The sequence below is a fragment of the Hypanus sabinus genome, unplaced genomic scaffold (genome assembly GCF_030144855.1).
Source record: "Hypanus sabinus isolate sHypSab1 unplaced genomic scaffold, sHypSab1.hap1 scaffold_962, whole genome shotgun sequence".
Taxonomy (NCBI): Eukaryota; Metazoa; Chordata; class Chondrichthyes; order Myliobatiformes; family Dasyatidae; genus Hypanus; species Hypanus sabinus.
In genome coordinates, this window is record NW_026781818.1 from 151,878 (window position 1) to 174,297 (window position 22,420).

At 60.0% G+C, this 22,420-nt stretch overlaps 1 protein-coding gene across 2 annotated transcripts in view; it reads left to right on the forward strand.

Moving 5' to 3' along the window:
• The window catches only part of LOC132390577 (membrane-spanning 4-domains subfamily A member 15-like), a 164,074-nt gene extending 147,077 nt beyond the window's left edge, over window positions 1-16,997 (forward strand). For both annotated transcript variants that reach the window (XM_059963187.1, XM_059963186.1), the window contains exons 5-6: window positions 7,350-7,463; window positions 16,786-16,997. In XM_059963187.1, the coding sequence (XP_059819170.1) occupies window positions 7,350-7,463; window positions 16,786-16,920 (249 nt within the window). In that variant the 3' untranslated portion in view covers window positions 16,921-16,997. The remainder of the gene's footprint in view (window positions 1-7,349; window positions 7,464-16,785) is intronic.
• The last annotated feature ends 5,423 nt before the right edge of the window (window positions 16,998-22,420 follow it).

Genomic DNA, 22,420 nt, shown 5'->3' on the forward strand with positions numbered 1-22,420 from the left:
AAGATGCAAGCAAAGGAGTCGCCGTTAGGCGCCATTGTCCTCCGAAGCTCTGCCCCTAACAGCCTCGACTGGCGATAGAAAACCGTTAGGGAAACAGTGGTGTAGATTCCTCGCTCACCTGAGTGCGACGGCATTTCCCGAGACTGTCGGGAAAACCGAGAGGGATGACGCGGGAAGACTTGAACACCGCCGGGGATGGAGGCCCTCCGTGGCGGCCCTGAACGCCAGCGGCGTAACGGGCCGTAGGTCTGTTTACTGGCGCGACGGGAAGTGTAGGCAGACCGCCTGAGGGAGTGGTGTGCTTGCTTGACCATGACGTCTGCACGGTCAGACCAGGGCAGGAACCCGTAGCTCTCAGCACCGTTGACGTAGGCAGGGGCGTGTGCATCCCCTCTCCCTGAAACCCTCTCTTTTCTCCAGGTTGTTGTCGGGACCCCACGTCACTAGGTTCTCTTCCCCCGTTCTAACCGGCCATTATTTGAGACGCGACCCGCTTTGGCGGTGGTACCGTCTGCAAATGTGCAACCAGAGTTGGAGTCCGGTGTTTCTTGATGAAACTCCAAACATAAGGAAATCTGCAGATGCTGGAAATTCAAACAACAACACACACAAAATGCTGGTGGACACTTCACCTGTGAGTCGGCCGGTGTGGTATACTGCGTCCGGTGCTCCCGGTGCGGCCTTTTATATGTTGGTGAGACCCGACGCAGACTGGGAGACCGTTTCGCTGAACACCTACGCTCGGTCCGCCAGAGAAAGCAGGACCTCCCAGTGGCCACACATTTTAATTCCACGTCCCATTCCCATTCTGATATGTCTATCCATGACCTCCTCTACTGTCAAAATGAAGCCACACTCAGGCTGGAGGAACAACACCTTATATACCGGCTGGGTAGCCTCCAACCTGATGGCATGAACATTGACTTCCCTAACTTCCATTAATGCCCCTCCTCCCCTTCTTACCCCGTCCCTGATTTATTTATTCCCCCTCCCTTTTTTCCTCTCTCTGCCCATCACTCTGCCTGCTCTCCATCTCCCTCTGGTGTCCCCCTCCCCCTTTCTTTCTCCTGAGGCCTCCTGTCCCATGATCTTTTCCCTTCTCCAGCTCTGTATCCCTTTCGCCAATCACCTTTCCAGCTCTCCGCTTCAGCCCACCCCATCCGGTCTTCTATCATTTCACATTTCCCCCTCCCCCCACTACTTTCAAATCTCTTACTATCTTTCCTTTCGGTCAGTCCTGACGAAGGGTCTTGGCCCGAAACGTCGACAGCACTTCTCCCTCTAGATGCTGCCTGGCCTGCTGCGTTCCACCAGCATTTTGTGGGTGTAGGATGAAATTCTGCTGGTTTCCTTGGCTGCGTGAGTTTCGGGAAGATATACTGCTGGTCTTGCTGACGTTGAATGAGGGGTTATTGTTGCTACACCCCCAACCAGCCGATCTGTCGCGCCCCTGGACGCCTTCTGCGATTCTGCCAACCGCACTGGGGTCACCTGCAATTTTATCGATGGTCTGAGCTGTGCCGAGCCGCACCGTCATGAGGGTAGAGCAGTGGGCTAAGCACACATCCCTGAAGCTCTCAGTTCCCCGGGCCTCGGGTCTGTTGATGTAGGCAGAAGAGCGTGCCCCCCCCCCCACCCTCCCTTCCTGAGGTCAGTAACCATCTCCTTTGCAAACTCTTGAGAAAGATGTCGTCAAGGTACCATGAAGGACCACATCTCTGACTGTTTGATTCAACACGATTTGAGATACAGCCCACTGCAGGAAGTCCCCGAGTTACGAACGTCCGACTTACCGACAACTCGTACTTACAAACGGAGGAAGGAGAAAGCCGTCCGCCATTTTAAGTGAGATCGCGATGCCGTCCGCCATTTTAAGTCAGATCGTGATGCCGTCCGCCATTTTAAGTCAGATCACGACGCCGTCCGCCATTTTAAGTCGTTGCCATTGACACTATGTTGAGTGTGTAACTTTGGATTTGGCTTAAATTTTTCTTAGTAAGATTCAGCCTGATTCCGCCCCTCGCGTTCCGGTCGGCTGGTGGCACTGTGAGATCAGCGCCGGGCTGGAGAACGGAGGTTCCCGAGTTCGATCCAGTGACAGACCGCTCCTCTGCCAGGTTGATGTTCATCCAGTGACTCACGTACCATCCGTGCCGAGTTTATGTCGAGCTCGCAACTCGACATCGTAAAAAAACACTGCCACCTCCAGTTCAAATCCCCACGTGGAATATTGTGGAGGATCAAATACCCAAACCCAGCACAGCCTCCACTTGTCCCATTTAGCCTGTCTCAGTGCGGTGGAGTATAGCACCCGGGGAATTCAGTGCGGTGGTCCTTAGGCAGAGCTTGGGACCCGCCACCCACAGTGTTTCTGTTCCGTTGATGGAAAACGATCGCGGTTGAAGATCAAGTGGAAATAATAATGCGTTTGGAAAGAGGTGAAACACCATCGGTCACTGGAGAAGCCTTAGGCTAGTCAGTCAATGATCAGAACAATTTTAAAGGATAAAGTGAAAATAATGGAGCTTGTGAAAGGTCCTGCCCTGATGAAAGCTACAATTATTACTAAGCAACACAGTGGTTTAAGTATTGGAATACATGTGTTTCTTAAGTGTTTTATATGCATAGAAAGGTAAAATATATACTAAATACCAAGTCAAACGTTTGACTAACTGACGCTAAACAATACCAGATGTACTTGCGTACAAATCCGACTTAAAGACGGACTCGGAAACGGAACTCGTTCGTAACCCAGGGACTGCCTGTACGTTAGAGTACTCGCTTCTCGCCCGGATGAGTGCAGCTCCATCAACACTCGAGAAGCTCGACACCATCCAGTACGGGGCAGCCCACTTGACTGGTACCCCTTCCTCAAGCGTCCAATCCCCCCACCAGTGACCAACAGTTGCAGCAGGGTGTACTATCTGCAAGATGCACTGCAGCAACACACCAAAGTTCTCAAGGCAGCTCCTTCCAGACCCACGACTACCACCGTCTAGAAGGACGAGAACAGCAGACCCCCTGGGAACACCACCACTTGGAAATCCCCCTCCAAGTCACTCACCACCCTGATGGAAACACGACGCCGTTCCTTCATTGTCACTGGGACAAAATCATGGAATTGCCTCTCTAACAGCACTGTGGGTGTATCTACACCCCAGGGACTGCAGCGGTTCAAAAAGGTAGCTCATCACCACCTTCTCAAGGGCAACTAGGGGTGGGCAATAAATGCTGGCTTAGCTGGGAACGCCCACATCCCGTAAATGAATAAATTTTTTTAAAAATCAGAATCAGGGTTAATATCAGTGGTACATGCCTTAAAAGGGCTGTTTTGATGTTTCTGGTGTGGTCGGCTAGTCACAGTCACTTTCAGCTTCCGCCGCTGACTCGAGAAAAGGAGAGCTGAATGTGTCAGTCTCTCCCTGCCCGTACACAGCCTCTCCCCAACAGCGAGCCTCGTGCCGTGCCTCCCTGCACGGAATCTGAACTCCCTCCGGACTCGGGCCGAACAACGGTGAGGAGGTCTGGCCCCTCTACACGTAGCACGAAGGCCCACTGGTGTGCGGACACGCCCCGGTGCTCGTGAACCAGATCCCCCACTGCCCTGTGGGCAGTGAGTAGCCCCACTGCCCTGTGGGCAGCCCCGGGAGAGACAGAGGCTACGACCGTGAACCCAGACAGGAAATCCAGAGTGGAGCCCTCCCCCACCCCCGGACATCACCGAACATCCTTCGGGCAGATCCTTGCAGCCAAGCCGGTGCCAGACGTGTAGCTTCATAAGCTTTCCTTTGGACTACTCAGGTGAGGCTGAGAGGGGGATCCTGATGAATGGGCATCTCATATCTCCGTACCCTCCAACCAGGCTTGTGATGATGATCATCGCCCACTGTCCTTCGAGCCAGACGGACGCCAGTCACCACACCGTGAAATATGTTGTTTTCTGGTGGCAGTACACTGTGTGAGGCCTCTGTTGGCCGGAGTCAACCTACGTGGTACGCAAGCCGGGTCAGTTCGATACGGAGAGCAAGCTGTTCCCCGTGGAGCAGGCCTGTCCCTCTCCGTGCGGCCGATGAACCCAAAGGAACGGCAGAGACCCAGCAAAGCCGCCAGCGTTGAGTGCCTCCTAAGACAGCCTCAGGGAATCCAGCTCGATTTATCCCTCGGGGTTGACAATGAACTGGACTGGTCAAAGAACACTCAGGCTGTCTACAAGAAGGGTCAGAGCCGTCTCTATTTCCTGAGGAGACTGAGGTCCTTTAACATCTGCCAGACGATGCTGAGGATGTTCTACGAGTCTGTGGTGGCCAGTGCTATCGTGTTTGCTGTTGTGTGCTGGGGCAGCAGGCTGAGGGTAGCAGACACCAACAGATTCAACAAACCCATTCGTAAGGCCAGTGATGTTGTGGGGGTGGAACTGGACTCTCTGACGGTGGTGTCTGAAAAGAGGATGTTGTCCAAGTTGCATGCCATCTTGGACAATGACTCCCATCCACTCCATAATGTACTGGTAAGGCACAGGAGTACATTCAGCCAGAGACTCATTCCACCGAGATGCAACACTGAGCGTCACAGGAAATCATTCCTGCCTGTGGCCATCAAACTTTACAACTCCTCCCTCGGAGTGTCAGACACCCTGAGCCAATAGGCTGGTCCTGGACTTATTTCCACTGGGCACGATTAACATTATTATTTAATTATTTATGGTTTTATGTTGCTATATTTCTACACTATTCTTGGTTGGTGTGACTGTAACGAAACCTAATTTCCCCCAGGATCAATAAAGTCTGTCTGTCTGTCTACTCCCAAAGCCTTCCCTGTGAGTGGGTCTAGCCGCAAGCCAGCGGGGGGTTGAAATCAGAGTTTCCCCTGCTCCTAAACGAGCTGAAGAGCCTCATCTGCCCGAAAACAGAGGAGCGCGTGGGGCTAAGCACACGCCCTTGAGGTGCGCCTTTATCGGAGCGAGGAGAGGCGTTATCACCGATCCTCACCGACTGAGAAAGGGAATGGGAGAGGAAATTTAATGCAGACAAGGGTGAGGTGTGGCACTCGGGAAGGACAAACCCGGACAGGGCACTGCAGAGTGCAGTGGGACAGAGGGGCCCGGGAACACAGGCCCATAATTCCTCAATGGGCTTTCTGCCCATTGGCCTTCGTAAACTAAGCCGTTGTGCGGTGGAGTTGAGATGTCACGTTGGAAGTTGCATCAGGTGTTGGTGAGGCCGACCTTGGAGTATTCACAGCAGTTCTGGTCATCTTTTGGCGAGTTCTAGGTATCCACCACTCTCTGTGTAAAGAAAAACATTCTCCCTCTCACCTTAAACCTCTGCCCTCTGGTATTCAACCCTGGCAAGAAAGACTGACTGGTCTAGCTACACCTCCCATAATCTGACAAACCTTTATCTGGTTCCCCCCTCGGCCTCCAACGCTCCAGAGAAAACAACCCAAGTTTGTCTGACTTCTCCACACTCTCTAAGCCAGGCCTCACCATGGTGAACCCCTTCGGCACCCTCTCCAAACCCCCCTTCACACCATTCCTGTAATGGGCGACACACGATACTCCCAGTCCGGTCCGACTGTTGTAATGTGACTTCTCGTACTCAGCGTCCCAGCTAATGAAGGCCTGCGCAGCCAATGTCAGGGAACTTTGGTCTTGGATCTTAAGTTCTCTCTGTACATCAATGTTCCTACCGTCAACTGCGCTCTTTCCCCTTGCGTTAGATCTTCCACATTACAAATCTCCACTCCAAACTGGAGCTGATTGATACCCCGCAGTTTCCTTTGGCGACCTCCTACACTGTGCACACCTCCGTCAGGTTTCAGTACCATCTACAAACGGACAAATCGACAGTTCCATCTGTATCGTTGCTACATCAGACAGACAGACTTTATTGATCCTGAGGGAAATTGGGTTTCGTTACAGCCGCAACAACCAAGAATAGTGTCGAAATATAAAACCATAAATAATTAAATAATAATAAGTTAATCGTGCCCAGTGGAAATAAGTCCCGGACCAGCCTATTGGCTCAGGGTGTCTGACACTCCGAGGGAGGAGTTGTAAAGTTTGATGGTCACAGGCAGGAATTACTTCCTGTGACGCTCAGTGTTACATCTCGGTGGAATGAGTCCCTGGCTGAATGTACTCCTGTGCCTAACCGGTACATTATGGAGTGGATGGGAGACATTGTCCAAGATGGCATGCAACTTGGACAGCATCCTCTTTTCAGACGCCACTGTCAGAGAGTCCAGTACCACACCCACAACATCACTGGCCTTATGAATGAGTTTGTTGATTCTGTTGGTGTCTGCTACCCTCAGCCTGCTGCCCCAGCACACAACAGCAAACACGATAGCACTGGCCACCACAGACTCATAGAACATCCTCAGCATCGTCTGGCAGATGTTAAAGGACCTCAGTCTCCTCAGGAAGTAGAGACGGCTCTGACCCTTCTTGTAGACAGCCTCCGTGTTCTTTGACCAGTCCAGTTTATTGTCAATTGTCAAGTTTATTGTCGGAGAAACAGTGGAGTTTCCCTTGTAAGATCAGCCTCCAGGCACACAGATTGATAGCCCATGTTGCAAAGAACGCTCATCTGGTCCTTCAGCATCCAGGCAGGGAGAGACCGACACTTGCCATCAGAAAGGGCGGCCTTGTCACGGACTGGAATGGCAGGCTATCTGAAATTGTTGAAGCGCTGGCTACGGTAAAGTTGTCCCAGGATGTCAGACTGTCCGTCTCCGCTGCTGCCCAAAGGGCAATGGATAATAGGTGCAGGGGTAGGCCATTCGGCCCTTCGAGCCAGCACCGCCATCCAATGTTATCATGGCTGATCATCCACAATCAGGACCCCGTTCCTGCCCTCTCCCCATATCCCTTGACTCCGCTATCTTTAAGAGCTCTATCCAACTCTCTCTTGAAGCATCCAGAGAATTGGCCTCCGCTGCCTTCTGGGGCAGAGCATTCCACATATCCACCACTCTCTGGGTGAAAAAGTTTTTCCTCAACTCTGTTCTAAATGGCCTACCCCTTATTCCTAAACTGTGGCCTCTGGTTCTGGACTCCACCAACATCAGGAACATGTTTCCTGCCTCCAGCGTGTCCAATCCCTTAACAATCTTATATGTTTCAATCACATCTCCTCTCAGAAGCGAGCAAGGGACAGGGAGAAGTACAGGAGGGGTGGTGAGTTGGTAAAAAGGCATCCACCCTACCAGTCTCTGCTCGAGGGCAGGGGGATGCGTAAAATGCTGGCTTTCCTGGGAGGAGGTTGCGCGGGACAATATCTGGGGACCCCGGAAAGGGCAGGGGTCTCATTCAGGATGTAAGTGACTGACTCTGATCTGACCGGCAGGTGAAGGTGGTCCTGGGGACCAATGTCATCAGTGGCCTTGTGGCTGGTGTGGGGATCATTGCCTACTCCCTCTCCTTCTACCATCGCAAGTGGAATCACTGGGGCTACCGGCCGGTGAGCGACCCTTCTCGTCATCCTGCCCGCCTCCATCAGCTGCCCCCTCACCGTCCTCGTCACCGTAATCCACCTTCGCAGATCCGTGACCACCTCCCGCAACTACTCCTCTCCCCTTCCCCATGCAACAACCCTCCACTTCTCCGTGAAACCTTCCCCCATACACTTAACCGACCCCATCACCGCTCCATCCCCAACACCCCATCTCCGTCACCCCCTCCCTCTACGACACACCTCCCCATCCCCTCTCCATGACCCCAGTACCCCCGCCATGTACAGACCGTCTCCGTGACCCCCGTCCCCTCTCCGTGTACTGACAGACTCCGTGACCCCGTCCCCTCTCTGTGTACTGACGGTCTCCGTGACCCCATCCCCTCTCCGTGTACGGACCGTCTCCGTGACCCCGTACCCTCTCCGTGTACAGACCGTCTCCGTGACCCCCGTCCCGTCTCCGTGTACAGACAGTCTCCGTGACCCCCGTCCCCTCTCCGTGTACAGACCGTCTCCGTGACCCTGTCCCCTCTCCGTGTACAGACCGTCTCCGCGACACCCATCATCTCTCCGTGTACGGACCGTCTCCATGACCCCCATCCCCTCTCCGTGACCCCGTCCCCTCTCCGTGTACAGACCTTCTCCGTGGCCCTCATCCCCTCTCCGTGTACAGACCGTCTCCGTGACCCCGTCCCCTCTCCGTGACCCCGTCCCCTCTCCGTGACCCCGTCCCCTCTCCGTGACACCGTCCTCTCTCCGTGACCCCCGTCCCATCTCCGTGTACTGACTGTCTCCGTGACCCACGTCCCCTCTCCGTGTACTGACCGTCTCCGTGACCCCGTCCCCTCTCCGTGACCCCCGTCCCATCTCCGTGTACTGACTGTCTCCGTGACCCCCGTCCCCTCTCCGTGTACTGACCGTCTCCATGACCCCGTCCCCTCTCCGTGTACAGACCGTCTCCGCGTCCCCCGTCCCCTCTCCGTGTACAGACCGTCTCCGTGACCCTGTCCCCTCTCCGTGTACAGACCGTCTCCGCGACACCCATCACCTCTCAGTGTACGGACCGTCTCCATGACCCCCATCCACTCTCCGTGACCCCGTCCCCTCTCCGTGTACAAACCTTCTCCGTGGCCCTCATCCCCTCCCCGTGCACAGACTGTCTCCGTGACCCCGTCCCCTCTCCGTGTACAGACCGTCTCCGTGACCCTGTCCCCTCTCCGTGTACAGACCTTCTCCGTGGCCCTCATCCCCTCTCCGTGTACAGACCGTCTCCGTGACTCCCGTCCCCTCTCCGTGTACAGACCGTCTCCGCGACACCCATCACCTCTCCGTGTACGGACCGTCTCCATGACCCCCATCCCCTCTCCGTGACCCCGTCCCCTCTCCGTGTACAGACCTTCTCCGTGGCCCTCATCCCCTCTCCGTGTACAGACCGTCTCCGTGACCCCGTCCCCTCTCCGTGACCCCGTCCACTCTCCGTGACCCCGTCCCCTCTCCGTGACCCCGTCCCCTCTCCGTGACCCCCGTCCCATCTCCGTGTACTGACCGTCTCCGTGACCCCGTCCCCTCTCCGTGACCCCCGTCCCATCTCCGTGTACTGACTGTCTCCGTGACCCCCGTCCACTCTCCGTGTACTGACCGTCTCCGTGACCCCGTCCCCTCTCCGTGACCCCCGTCCCATCTCCGTGTACTGACCGTCTCCGTGACCCCGTCCCCTCTCCGTGACCCCCGTCCCATCTCCGTGTACTGACTGTCTCCGTGACCCCCGTCCACTCTCCGTGTACTGACCGTCTCCGTGACCCCGTCCCCTCTCCGTGTACAGACCGTCTCCGCGACCCCCGTCCCCTCTCCGTGTACTGACCGTCTCCGCGACCCCGTCCCCTCTCCGTGTACAGACCGTCTCCGTGACCCCCATCCCCTCTCCGTGTTCAGACCGTCTCCGCGACGCCCATCCCCTCTCCGTGTACTGACCATCTCCGTGACCCCGTCCCCACTCCGTGTACTGACCGTCTCCGTGACCCCGTCCCCACTCCGTGTACTGACCGTCTCCGTGACCCCGTCCCCTCTCCGTGTACTTACCGTCTCCGTGACCCCGACCCCTCTCCGTGGACTGACCATATCCGTGACCCCGTCCCCACTCCGTGTACAGGCCGTCTCCGTGACCACGTCCCCACTCCGTGTACTGACCGTCTCCGTGACCCCGTCCCCTCTCCGTGTACAGACCGTCTCCGTGACCCCGTCGCCACTCCGTGTACAGACCGTCTCCGTAACCCCGTCCCCTCTCCGTGTACTTACCGTCTCCGTGACCCCGTCCCCTCTCCGTGTACTTACCGTCTCCGTAACCCCGTCCCCTCTCCGTGTACTGACCATATCCGTGACCCCGTCCCCACTCCGTGTACAGGCCGTCTCCGTGACCACGTCCCCACTCCGTGTACAGACCGTCACCGTGACCCCCGTACCCTCTCCGTGTACAGACCGTATCCGTGACCCCGTCCCCTCTCCGTTTACAGACCGTCTCCGTGACCCCATCCCCTCTCCGTGTACTGACCGTCTCCGTGATCTCCGTCCCCACTCCATGTACAGACCGTCTCGGTGACCCCGTCCCCTCTCCGTGACCCCGTCCCCTCTCCGTGTACCGACCGTCTCCGTGACCCCGTCCTCTCTCCGTGTACAGACCGTCTCCGTGACCCCCGTCCCCTCTCCGTGTACTGACCGTCTCCGTGACCCCGTCCCCTCTCCGTGTACTGACCGTCTCCATGACCCCCGTCCCCTCTCCGTGTACTGACCGTCTCCGTGACCCCGTCCCCTCTCCGTGTACTGACTGTCTCCGTGACCCCCGTCCCCTCTCCGTGTACAGACCGTCTCCGTGACCCCGTCCCCTCTCCGTGTACGGACCGTCTCCATGACCCCATCCCCTCTCCGTGTACAGACCGTCTCCGTGACCCCGTCCCCTCTCCGTGTACGGACCGTCTCCGTGACCCCATCCCCTCTCCGTGTACTGACCGTCTCCGTGAACCCCGTCCCCTCTCCGTGTACTGACCGTATCCGTGACCCCGACCTCTCCGTGTACAGACCGTCTCCGTGACCCCGTCCCCACTCCGAGTACAGGCCGTCTCCGTGACCACGTCCCCACTCCGTGTACTGACCGTCTCCGTGACCCCGTCCCCTCTCCGTGTACTGACCGTCTCCGTGACCCCGTCCCCTCTCCGTGTACTGACCGTCTCCGTGACCCCGTCCCCTCTCCGTGTACTGACCATCTCCGTGACCCCGTACTGACCGTCTCCGTGACCCCCGTCCCTTCTTTGTGTACTGACCGTCTCCGTGACCCCGTCCCCTCTCCTTGTACAGACCATCTCCGTGATCCCCGTCCCCTCTCCGTGTACTGACCGTCTCCGTGACCCCGTCCCCTCTCCGTGTACTGACCGTCTCCATGACCCCCGTCCCCTCTCCGTGTACAGACCGTCTCCGTGACCCCGTCCCCTCTCCGTGTACTGACCGTCTCCGTGACCCCGTCCCCTCTCCGTGTACTGACCGTCTCCGTGACCCCGTCCCCTCTCCGTGACCCCCGTCCCCTCTCCGTGTACTGACCGTCTCCGTGACCCCGTCCCCTCTCCGTGTACTGACCGTCTCCGTGACCCCGTCCGCTCTCCGTGTACTGACCATCTCCGTGACCCCGTACTGACCGTCTCCGTGACCCCCGTCCCTTCTTTGTGTACTGACCGTCTCCGTGACCCCGTCCCCTCTCCTTGTACAGACCATCTCCGTGATCCCCGTCCCCTCTCCGTGTACTGACCGTCTCCGTGACCCCGTCCCCTCTCCGTGTACTGACCGTCTCCATGACCCCCGTCCCCTCTCCGTGTACAGACCGTCTCCGTGACCCCGTCCCCTCTCCGTGTACTGACCGTCTCCGTGACCCCGTCCCCTCTCCGTGTACTGACCGTCTCCGTGACCCCGTCCCCTCTCCGTGACCCCCGTCCCCTCTCCGTGTACTGACCGTCTCCGTGACCCCGTCCCCTCTCCGTGTACAGACCGTCTCCGCGACCCCCGTCCCCTCTCCGTGTACTGACCGTCTCCGCGACCCCGTCCCCTCTCCGTGTACAGACCGTCTCCGTGACCCCCATCCCCTCTCCGTGTTCAGACCGTCTCCGCGACGCCCATCCCCTCTCCGTGTACTGACCATCTCCGTGACCCCGTCCCCACTCCGTGTACTGACCGTCTCCGTGACCCCGTCCCCACTCCGTGTACTGACCGTCTCCATGACCCCGTCCCCTCTCCGTGTACTTACCGTCTCCGTGACCCCGACCCCTCTCCGTGGACTGACCATATCCGTGACCCCGTCCCCACTCCGTGTACAGGCCGTCTCCGTGACCACGTCCCCACTCCGTGTACTGACCGTCTCCGTGACCCCGTCCCCTCTCCGTGTACAGACCGTCTCCGTGACCCCGTCGCCACTCCGTGTACAGACCGTCTCCGTAACCCCGTCCCCTCTCCGTGTACTTACCGTCTCCGTGACCCCGTCCCCTCTCCGTGTACTTACCGTCTCCGTAACCCCGTCCCCTCTCCGTGTACTGACCATATCCGTGACCCCGTCCCCACTCCGTGTACAGGCCGTCTCCGTGACCACGTCCCCACTCCGTGTACAGACCGTCACCGTGACCCCCGTACCCTCTCCGTGTACAGACCGTATCCGTGACCCCGTCCCCTCTCCGTTTACAGACCGTCTCCGTGACCCCATCCCCTCTCCGTGTACTGACCGTCTCCGTGATCTCCGTCCCCACTCCATGTACAGACCGTCTCGGTGACCCCGTCCCCTCTCCGTGACCCCGTCCCCTCTCCGTGTACCGACCGTCTCCGTGACCCCGTCCTCTCTCCGTGTACAGACCGTCTCCGTGACCCCCGTCCCCTCTCCGTGTACTGACCGTCTCCGTGACCCCGTCCCCTCTCCGTGTACTGACCGTCTCCATGACCCCCGTCCCCTCTCCGTGTACTGACCGTCTCCGTGACCCCGTCCCCTCTCCGTGTACTGACTGTCTCCGTGACCCCCGTCCCCTCTCCGTGTACAGACCGTCTCCGTGACCCCGTCCCCTCTCCGTGTACGGACCGTCTCCATGACCCCATCCCCTCTCCGTGTACAGACCGTCTCCGTGACCCCGTCCCCTCTCCGTGTACGGACCGTCTCCGTGACCCCATCCCCTCTCCGTGTACTGACCGTCTCCGTGACCCCCGTCCCCTCTCCGTGTACTGACCGTATCCGTGACCCCGACCTCTCCGTGTACAGACCGTCTCCGTGACCCCGTCCCCACTCCGAGTACAGGCCGTCTCCGTGACCACGTCCCCACTCCGTGTACTGACCGTCTCCGTGACCCCGTCCCCTCTCCGTGTACTGACCGTCTCCGTGACCCCGTCCCCTCTCCGTGTACTGACCGTCTCCGTGACCCCGTCCCCTCTCCGTGTACTGACCATCTCCGTGACCCCGTACTGACCGTCTCCGTGACCCCCGTCCCTTCTTTGTGTACTGACCGTCTCCGTGACCCCGTCCCCTCTCCTTGTACAGACCATCTCCGTGATCCCCGTCCCCTCTCCGTGTACTGACCGTCTCCGTGACCCCGTCCCCTCTCCGTGTACTGACCGTCTCCATGACCCCCGTCCCCTCTCCGTGTACAGACCGTCTCCGTGACCCCGTCCCCTCTCCGTGTACTGACCGTCTCCGTGACCCCGTCCCCTCTCCGTGTACTGACCGTCTCCGTGACCCCGTCCCCTCTCCGTGACCCCCGTCCCCTCTCCGTGTACTGACCGTCTCCGTGACCCCGTCCCCTCTCCGTGTACTGACCGTCTCCGTGACCCCGTCCCCTCTCCGTGTACTGACCATCTCCGTGACCCCGTACTGACCGTCTCCGTGACCCCCGTCCCTTCTTTGTGTACTGACCGTCTCCGTGACCCCGTCCCCTCTCCTTGTACAGACCATCTCCGTGATCCCCGTCCCCTCTCCGTGTACTGACCGTCTCCGTGACCCCGTCCCCTCTCCGTGTACTGACCGTCTCCGTGACCCCGTCCCCTCTCCGTGTACTGACCGTCTCCGTGACCCCCGTCCCCTCTTCGTGTACTGACCGTCTCCGTGACCCCCGTCCCCTCTCCGTGTACAGACCGTCTCCGTGACCCCGTCCCCTCTTCATGTACTGACCGTCTCCATGACCCCCGTCCCCTCTCCGTGACCCCGTCCCCTCTCCATGACCCCGTCCCCTCTCCGTGACCCCGTCCCCTCTCCGTGTACTAACCGTCTCCATGACCCCCGTCCCCTCTCCGTGTACTGACCGTCTCCGTGACCCCGTCCCCTCTCCGTGACCCCGTCCCCTCTCCGTGTACTGACCATCTCCGTGACCCGGTCCCCTCTCCGTGACCCCGTCCCCTCTCTGTGTACGGACCGTCTCCGTGACCCCGTCCCCTCTCCGTGTACGGACCGTCTCCGTGACCCTGTCCCCTCTCCGTGACCCCGTCCCCTCTCCGTGTACAGACCGTCTCTGTGACCCTGTCCCCTCTCCGTGTACAGACCGTCTCCGTGACCCCGTACTGACCGTCTCCGTGACCCCGTCCCCTCTCCTTGTACAGACCATCTCGGTGATCCCCGTCCCCTCTCCGTGTACTGACCGTCTCTGTGACCACGTCCCCTCTCCGTGTACTGACCGTCTCCATGACCCCCATCCCCTCTCCGTGTACTGACCGTCTCCGTGACCCCGTCCCCTCTCCGTGTACTGACTGTCTCCGTGACCCCCGTCCCCTCTCCGTGTACTGACCGTCTCCGTGACCCCCGTCCCCTCTCCGTGTACAGACCGTCTCCGTGACCACGTCCCCTCTTCATGTACTGACCGTCTCCATGACCCCCGTCCCCTCTCCGTGTACTGACCCTCTCCGTGACCCCGTCCCCTCTCCGTGTACTGACCGTCTCCATGACCCCCGTCCCCTCTCCGTGTACTGACCGTCTCCGTGACCCCGTCCCCTCTCCGTGACCCCGTCCCCTCTCCGTGTACTGACCGTCTCCGTGACCCCATCCCCTCTCCGTGTACTGACCGTCTCCGTGATCTCCGTCCCCACTCCATGTACAGACCGTCTCCGTGACCTCGTCCCCTCTCCGTGACCCCGTCCCCTCTCTGCGTACTGACCGTCTCCGTGACCACGTCCCCTCTCCGTGTACTGACCGTCTCCGTGACCCCCGTCCCCTCTCCGTGTACTGACCGTCTCCGTGACCCCGTCCCCTCTCCGTGTACTGACCGTCTCCGTGAACCCCGTCCCCTCTCCGTGTACTGACCGTCTCCGTGACCCCGTCCCCTCTCCGTGACCCCCGTCCCCTCTCCGTGACCCCGTCCCCTCTCCGTGTACTGACCGTCTCCGTGACCCCGTCCCCTCTCCGTGACCCCCGTCCCCTCTCCGTGTACTGACTGTCTCCGTGACCCCGTCCCCTCTCCGTGTACTGACCGTCTCCGTGACCCCGTCCCCTCTCCGTGTACTGACCATCTCCGTGACCCCGTACTGACCGTCTCCGTGACACCCGTCCCTTCTTTGTGTACTGACCGTCTCCGTGACCCCGTCCCCTCTCCTTGTACAGACCATCTCCGTGATCCCCGTCCCCTCTCCGTGTACTGACCGTCTCCGTGACCCCGTCCCCTCTCCGTGTACTGACCGTCTCCATGACCCCCGTCCCCTCTCCGTGTACAGACCGTCTCCGTGACCCCGTCCCCTCTCCGTGTACTGACCGTCTCCGTGACCCCGTCCCCTCTCCGTGTACTGACCGTCTCCGTGACCCCGTCCCCTCTCCGTGACCCCCGTCCCCTCTCCGTGTACTGACCGTCTCCGTGACCCCGTCCCCTCTCCGTGTACTGACCGTCTCCGTGACCCCGTCCCCTCTCCGTGTACTGACCATCTCCGTGACCCCGTACTGACCGTCTCCGTGACCCCCGTCCCTTCTTTGTGTACTGACCGTCTCCGTGACCCCGTCCCCTCTCCTTGTACAGACCATCTCCGTGATCCCCGTCCCCTCTCCGTGTACTGACCGTCTCCGTGACCCCGTCCCCTCTCCGTGTACTGACCGTCTCCGTGACCCCGTCCCCTCTCCGTGTACTGACTGTCTCCGTGACCCCCGTCCCCTCTCCGTGTACTGACCGTCTCCGTGACCCCCGTCCCCTCTCCGTGTACAGACCGTCTCCGTGACCCCGTCCCCTCTTCATGTACTGACCGTCTCCATGACCCCCGTCCCCTCTCCGTGTACTGACCCTCTCCGTGACCCCGTCCCCTCTCCGTGACCCCGTCCCCTCTCCGTGTACTAACCGTCTCCATGACCCCCGTCCCCTCTCCGTGTACTGACCGTCTCCGTGACCCCGTCCCCTCTCCGTGACCCCGTCCCCTCTCCGTGTACTGACCATCTCCGTGACCCCGTCCCCTCTCCGTGACCCCGTCCCCTCTCTGTGTACTGACCGTCTCCGTGACCACGTCCCCTCTCCGTGTACTGACCGTCTCCGTGACCCCCGTCCCCTCTCCGTGTACTGACCGTCTCCGTGACCCCGTTCCCTCTCCGTGTACTGACCGTCTCCGTGAACCCCGTCCCCTCTCCGTGTACTGACCGTCTCCGTGACCCCGTCCCCTCTCCGTGACCCCCGTCCCCTCTCCGTGTACTGACCGTCTCCGTGACCCCGTCCCCTCTCCGTGTACTGACCGTCTCCGTGACCCCGTCCCCTCTCCGCGTACTGACCGTCTCCGTGAACCCCGTCCCCTCTCCGTGTACTGACCATCTCCGTTACCCCGTCCCCTCTCCGTGTACTGACCGTCTCCATGACCCCGTCCCCTCTCCGTGTACTGACCGTCTCCGTGACCCCGTCCCCTCTCCGTGACCCCCGTCCCCTCTCCGTGTACTGACCGTCTCCGTGACCCCGTCCCCTCTCCGTGTACTGACCGTCTCCGTGACCCCGTCCCCTCTCCGCGTACTGACCGTCTCCGTGAACCCCGTCCCCTCTCCGTGTACTGACCATCTCCGTGACCCCGTCCCCTCTCCGTGACCCCGTCCCCTCTCCGTGTACTGACCGTCTCCGTGACCCCGTCCCCTCTCCGTGACCCCGTCCCCTCTCCGTGTACTGACCGTCTCCGTGACCCCGTCCCCTCTCCGTGACCCCCGTCCCCTCTCCGTGTACTGACCGTCTCCGTGACCCCGTCCCCTCTCCGTGTACTGACCGTCTCCGTGACCCCGTCCCCTCTCCGTGTACTGACCGTCTCCGTGACCCCGTCCCCTCTCCGTGACCCCCGTCCCCTCTGCGTGTACTGACCGTCTCCGTGCTCTGGTGATCAGACAGCCCAGGTCGCCTTTGTGCTCCTTCTGCAAATGTTCACCGTGGCGGAGCTTGTCCTGGCTGTCATCTCAGCCGTGTTAATCGCCCGGTACTTCTTCCGCTGTTGCAACCTCAACGCTGTCTCGGTAAGTTGATCACACGTGCTGACAGTCCCCTTCTCTGTATCCCCCGGGTCAGACCCACACACCGGGAGCACCGTGCACAGTTCCCGTCTCCGTATTCCCCCCAGGTCAGACCCACACACCGGGAGCACCGTGCACAGTTCACGTCTCCATATCCCCCGGGTCAGACCCACACACCGGGAGCACCGTGTACAGTTCCCGTCTCCATATCCACCCGGGTCAGACCCACACACCGGGAGCACCGTGCACAGTTCCCGTCTCCGTATCCCCGCCCCCCCCCCCGGGTCAGACCCACACACCGGGAGCACCGTGCACAGTTCCCATCTCCGTATCCCCCAGGGTCAGACCCACACACCGGGAGCACCGTGCACAGTTCCCGTCTCCGTATCCCACTGGGTCAGACCCACACACTGGGAGCACCGTGCACAGTTCCCGTCTCCATATCCCCCGGGTCAGACCCACACACCGGGAGCACCGTGCACAGTTCCCGTCTCCGTATCCCCCCGGGTCAGACCCACACACCGGGAGCACCGTGCACAGTTCCCGTCTCCGTATCCCCCTGGGTCAGACCCACACACCGGGAGCACCGTGCACAGTTCCCGTCTCCGTATCCTCCTGGGTCAGACCCACTCACACCGGGAGCACCGTGCACAGTTCCCGTCTCTGTATCCCCCTGGGTCAGACCCACACACCGGGAGCACCGTGCACAGTTCCCGTCTCCGTATCCCCCCGGGTCAGACCCACACACTGGGAGCACCGTGCACAGTTCCCGTCTCTGTATCCCCCTGGGTCAGACCCACACACACCGGGAACACTGTGCACAGCTCCCGTCTCCGTATCCCCCCTGGGTCAGACCCACACACCTGGAGCACCGTGCACAGTTCCCGTCTCCGTATCCGCCCGGGTCAGACCCACACACCGGGAGCACTGTGCACAGTTCCCATCTCCGTATCCCCCCGGGTCAGACCCACACACCGGGAGCACCGTGTACAGTTCCCGTCCCCGAATCCCCCGGGTCAGACCCACACACCGGGAGCACCGTGTACAGTTCCCGTCTCCGTATCCCCCTGGGTCAGACCCACACACTGGGAGCACCGTGCACAGTTCCCGTCTCTGTATCCCCCTGGGTCAGACCCACACACCGGGAGCACTGTGTACAGTTCCCGTCTCCGTATCCCCCTGGGTCAGACCCACACACTGGGAGCACCGTGCACAGTTCCCGTCTCTGTATCCCCCTGGGTCAGACCCACACACCGGGAGCACCGTGCACAGTTCCCGTCTCTGTATCCCCCTGGGTCAGACCCACACACCGGGAGCACCGTGCACAGTTCCCGTCTCCATATCCCCCCGGGTCAGACCCACACACCGGGAGCACCGTGCACAGTTCCCGTCTCCGTATCCCCCCGGGTCAGACCCACACACCGGGAGCACCGTGTACAGTTCCCATCTCCGTATCCTCCTGGGTCAGACCCACACACCGGGAGCACCGTGCACAGTTCCCGTCTCCGTATCCCCCCGGGTCAGACCCACTCACACCGGCAGCACCGTGTACAGTTCCCGTCTCCGTATCCCCCTGGGTCAGACCCACACACCGGGAGCACCGTGCACAGTTCCCATCTCCGTATCCCCCCGGGTCAGACCCACACACCGGGAGCACCGTGCACAGTTCCCGTCTCTGTATCCCCCTGGGTCAGACCCACACACCGGGAGCACCGTGCACAGTTCCCGTCTCCATATCCCCCCGGGTCAGACCCACACACCGGGAGCACCGTGCACAGTTCCCGTCTCCGTATCACTCCGGGTCAGACCCACACACCGGGAGCACCGTGTACAGTTCCCATCTCCGTATCCTCCTGGGTCAGACCCACACACCGGGAGCACCGTGCACAGTTCCCGTCTCCGTATCCCCCTGGGTCAGACCCACACTCTGGGAGCACCGTGCACAGTTCCCGTCTCTGTATCCCCCTGGGTCAGACCCACACACCGGGAGCACCGTGCACAGTTCCCGTCTCCGTATCCCCCTGGGTCAGACCCACACACCGGGAGCACCGTGCACAGTTTCCATCTCCGTATCCCCCCGGGTCAGACCCACACACCGGGAGCACCGTGCACAGCTCCCGTCTCCGTATCCGCCCGGGTCAGACCCACACACCGTGAGCACAGTTCACAGTTCCCATCTCCGTATCCCCCTGGGTCAGACCCACACACCAGGAGCACCGTGCACAGTTCCCGTCTCCGTATCCGCCCGGGTCAGACCCACACACCGTGAGCACAGTTCACAGTTCCCATCTCCGTATCCCCCTGGGTCAGACCCACACACCAGGAGCACCGTGCACAGTTCCCGTCTCCGTATCCCCCTGGGTCAGACCCACACACCAGGAGCACCGTGCACAGTTCCCGTCTCCATATCCCCCTGGGTCAGACCCACACACCGGGAGCACCGTGTACAGTTCCCGTCTCCGTATCCCCCTGGGTCAGACCCACACACCTGGAGCACCGTGCACAGTTCCCGTCTCCGTATCCCCCTGGGTCAGACCCACACATCAGGAGCACCGTGCACAGTTCCCGTCTCCGTATCCCCCCAGGTCAGGCCCACACACCGGGAGCACCGTGCACAGTTCCCGTCTCCGTATCCCCCTGGGTCAGACCCACACATCGGGAGCACCGTGCACAGTTCCCGTCTCCGTATCCCCCCGGGTCAGACCCACACACCGGGAGCACCGTGCACAGTTCCCGTCTCCGTATCCCCCTGGGTCAGACCCACACACCGGGAGCACCGTGCACAGTTCCCGTCTCCATATCCACCCGGGTCAGACCCACACACCGGGAGCACCGTGCACAGTTCCCGTCTCCGTATCCCCCCGGGTCAGACCCACACACCAGGAGCACCGTGCACAGTTCCCGTCTCCGTATCCCCCCGGGTCAGACCCACACACCGGGAGCACCGTGCACATTTCCCGTCTCCGTATCCCCCCGGGTCAGACCCACACACCGGGAGCACCGTGCACAGTTCCCGTCTCCGTATAACCCCGGGTCAGACCCACACACCGGGAGCACCGTGCACAGTTCCCGTCTCCGTATCCCCCCGGGTCAGACCCACACACCGGGAGCACCGTGCACAGTTTCCATCTCCGTATCCCCCTGGGTCAGACCCACACACCGGGAGTACCGTGCACAGTCAGACCCACACACTGGGAGAACCGTGCACAGTTCCCGTCTCCGTATCCCCCGGGTCAGACCCACACACCGGGAGCACCGTGCACAGTTCCCGTCTCCGTATCCCCCGGGTCAGACCCACACACCGGGAGCACCGTGCACAGTTCCCGTCTCCGTATCCCCCCGGGTCAGACCCACACACCGGGAGCACCGTGTACAGTTCCCGTCTCTGTATCCCCCTGGGTCAGACCCACACACCGGGAGCACCGTGCACAGTTCCCGTCTCCGTATCCCCCGGGTCAGACCCACACACCATTGGCAGCAGTTGCAGGAGTCGGCCATTCAGCCCTTCCTGCCAGCACCGCCATTCACTGTGATCATGGCTGATCATACACAATCAGTACCCCGTTCCTGCCCTCTCCCCATATCCCTTGACCCCGCTATCTATAAGAGCTCTATCTAACTCTCTCTTGAATGCATCCAGAGACTTGGCCTCCACTGCCTTCTGGGGCAGAGCATTCCACATATCCACCACTCTCTGGGTGAGGAAGTTTTTCCTCAACTCCGTTCGAAATACCCTGTCCTTTATTCTTAAACTGCGGCCTCCAGTTCTGGACTCCCCCCAACATTGGGAAGATGTTTCCTGCCCCCAGCGTGTCCAATCCTTTAATAATCTTACATGTTTCAATCAGATCCCCTCTCATCCTTCTGAATTCCAGTGTATACAAGCCCAGTCGCTCCAATCTTTCAACATATGACAGTCCCGCCATCTCGGGAATTAACCTTGTGAACCTACGCTCCACTCTCAAGAAAGGCAAGAATGTCCTTCCTCAGATTGGGAGACCAGACCTGCACACAGTACTCCAGGTGGGGTCTCACCAGGGCCCTCAAAAACAAACACTAAATCTAATCACCCGCAAGACTAATCTGCAGATGCTGGAAATCTAATCTGGCCAGGGCGGACTACCCGAACCCCCCAGCAAAGTGAGGGGACTTCTCTGCCTCTTTGGTCACTCGCCCTAAGCTATTGGGGTATGGCGTCTACGTCTGTGCTGGGACAGATAAAACGACCCGATGTGGGACAGGTTCCTGGAAGTGTTGGGGCGGACGGACATGCTTGATCAGGGAAGTGGTCAACAGGAGGAGCAGGCCACTCTTATTTCTTTCTCTACCTTGCGCCAGATTCCACCTCGTGCGACGCTGGTCACAGACGCCCGCGGTCCCTGCTGCCGGACCAGCTGAGATCTTGCTCCGCGTCCGGGACCCAGTGGTTCCTCACGCAGTTTCTCGCTCTGTCCAGGCCCGGTAAGTTGGGGTCGGAGCAGGGGAGGAAGAGTTGACGTCTCCGATGGACTGTAGCCACTCGCAAGAAGCGTGGAACAATAAGCCCGCAGTCCTTTGGGCGCAGAGCTTGGAAAAAGCGATGCTACAGAATTTTAGCTCCATAAATCAGCGAGATGTTTGTTATGCCTCCCCTCTGAAGCGGGGACACCTCTTACTAGGGAGAGAGAGAGAGCCTGTGCTGTGTCCAGTGCCAGGTGAACGGAGTAGTCTTCGGGATACTGCAAGTCTGTGCCTTTATCGAAGCTTTGCTGCTCGCTTGAGTGCTCGGTGGAGGCTTTTTTGTTGGTGGGGGGGGGGGGGACCGTTGCCTTGCTGACGGGGGACGGGGCTTTGGGGTTCTAACATTTAACCGTCATTCATTCTTTGGGGCACTTGCGGATGTTTGCGGAGAAAAGGTTTCAGCATGATTCACATTGCTTTACATAATCTCCCAGCTGCGTGTGCTCGGACCACACTGACTGCCTGACATTTCCGGATGCCTCGGTGCATTTGACTGATGATTTTGGCGTGCATGGAAGCAGGAATGACGAGCCCGGGGCCTTTTTGGCAGCGTCAAGAAATGGCGAGCATGCCTCTTTCAAGCCGGTAAGGGCTGAGTTCGTGGGCTCCTCTTGCTCACAGAGCTGCATCATCTTGCCGCAGACTCGATCCTATTGCAACCCAGCGTGAGTTTCGCCTGTGACGCCGGAAAGCTTTCACCTGCCCGAGCTGAGTATGTTTGCAGACTTGGAGGTGCGTCACCCAAGTGTTTTGAGCTGGGGACGGTGTTTCCAGTAGGAATTTGGCGCCCATCGAGTACCAGCTGAGCCGTCCTCAAGCCCGCGCGAAAGCCAGCATCTCCTCTTTGGTTTGGGTGCGACGCTGCTCGGTATGAGCCAGTGCTCTTGAAGCATGTGCCGCCGGTTTCCGTGGGCCACTGCGGTTCTTGGTTAATTCGCTCCGGCCAAAGGACGCAATGCTGGTGGAGAGATGAGCTCGGCTTTAAGTGACGAGATCGACTTCTCCTGAGGGG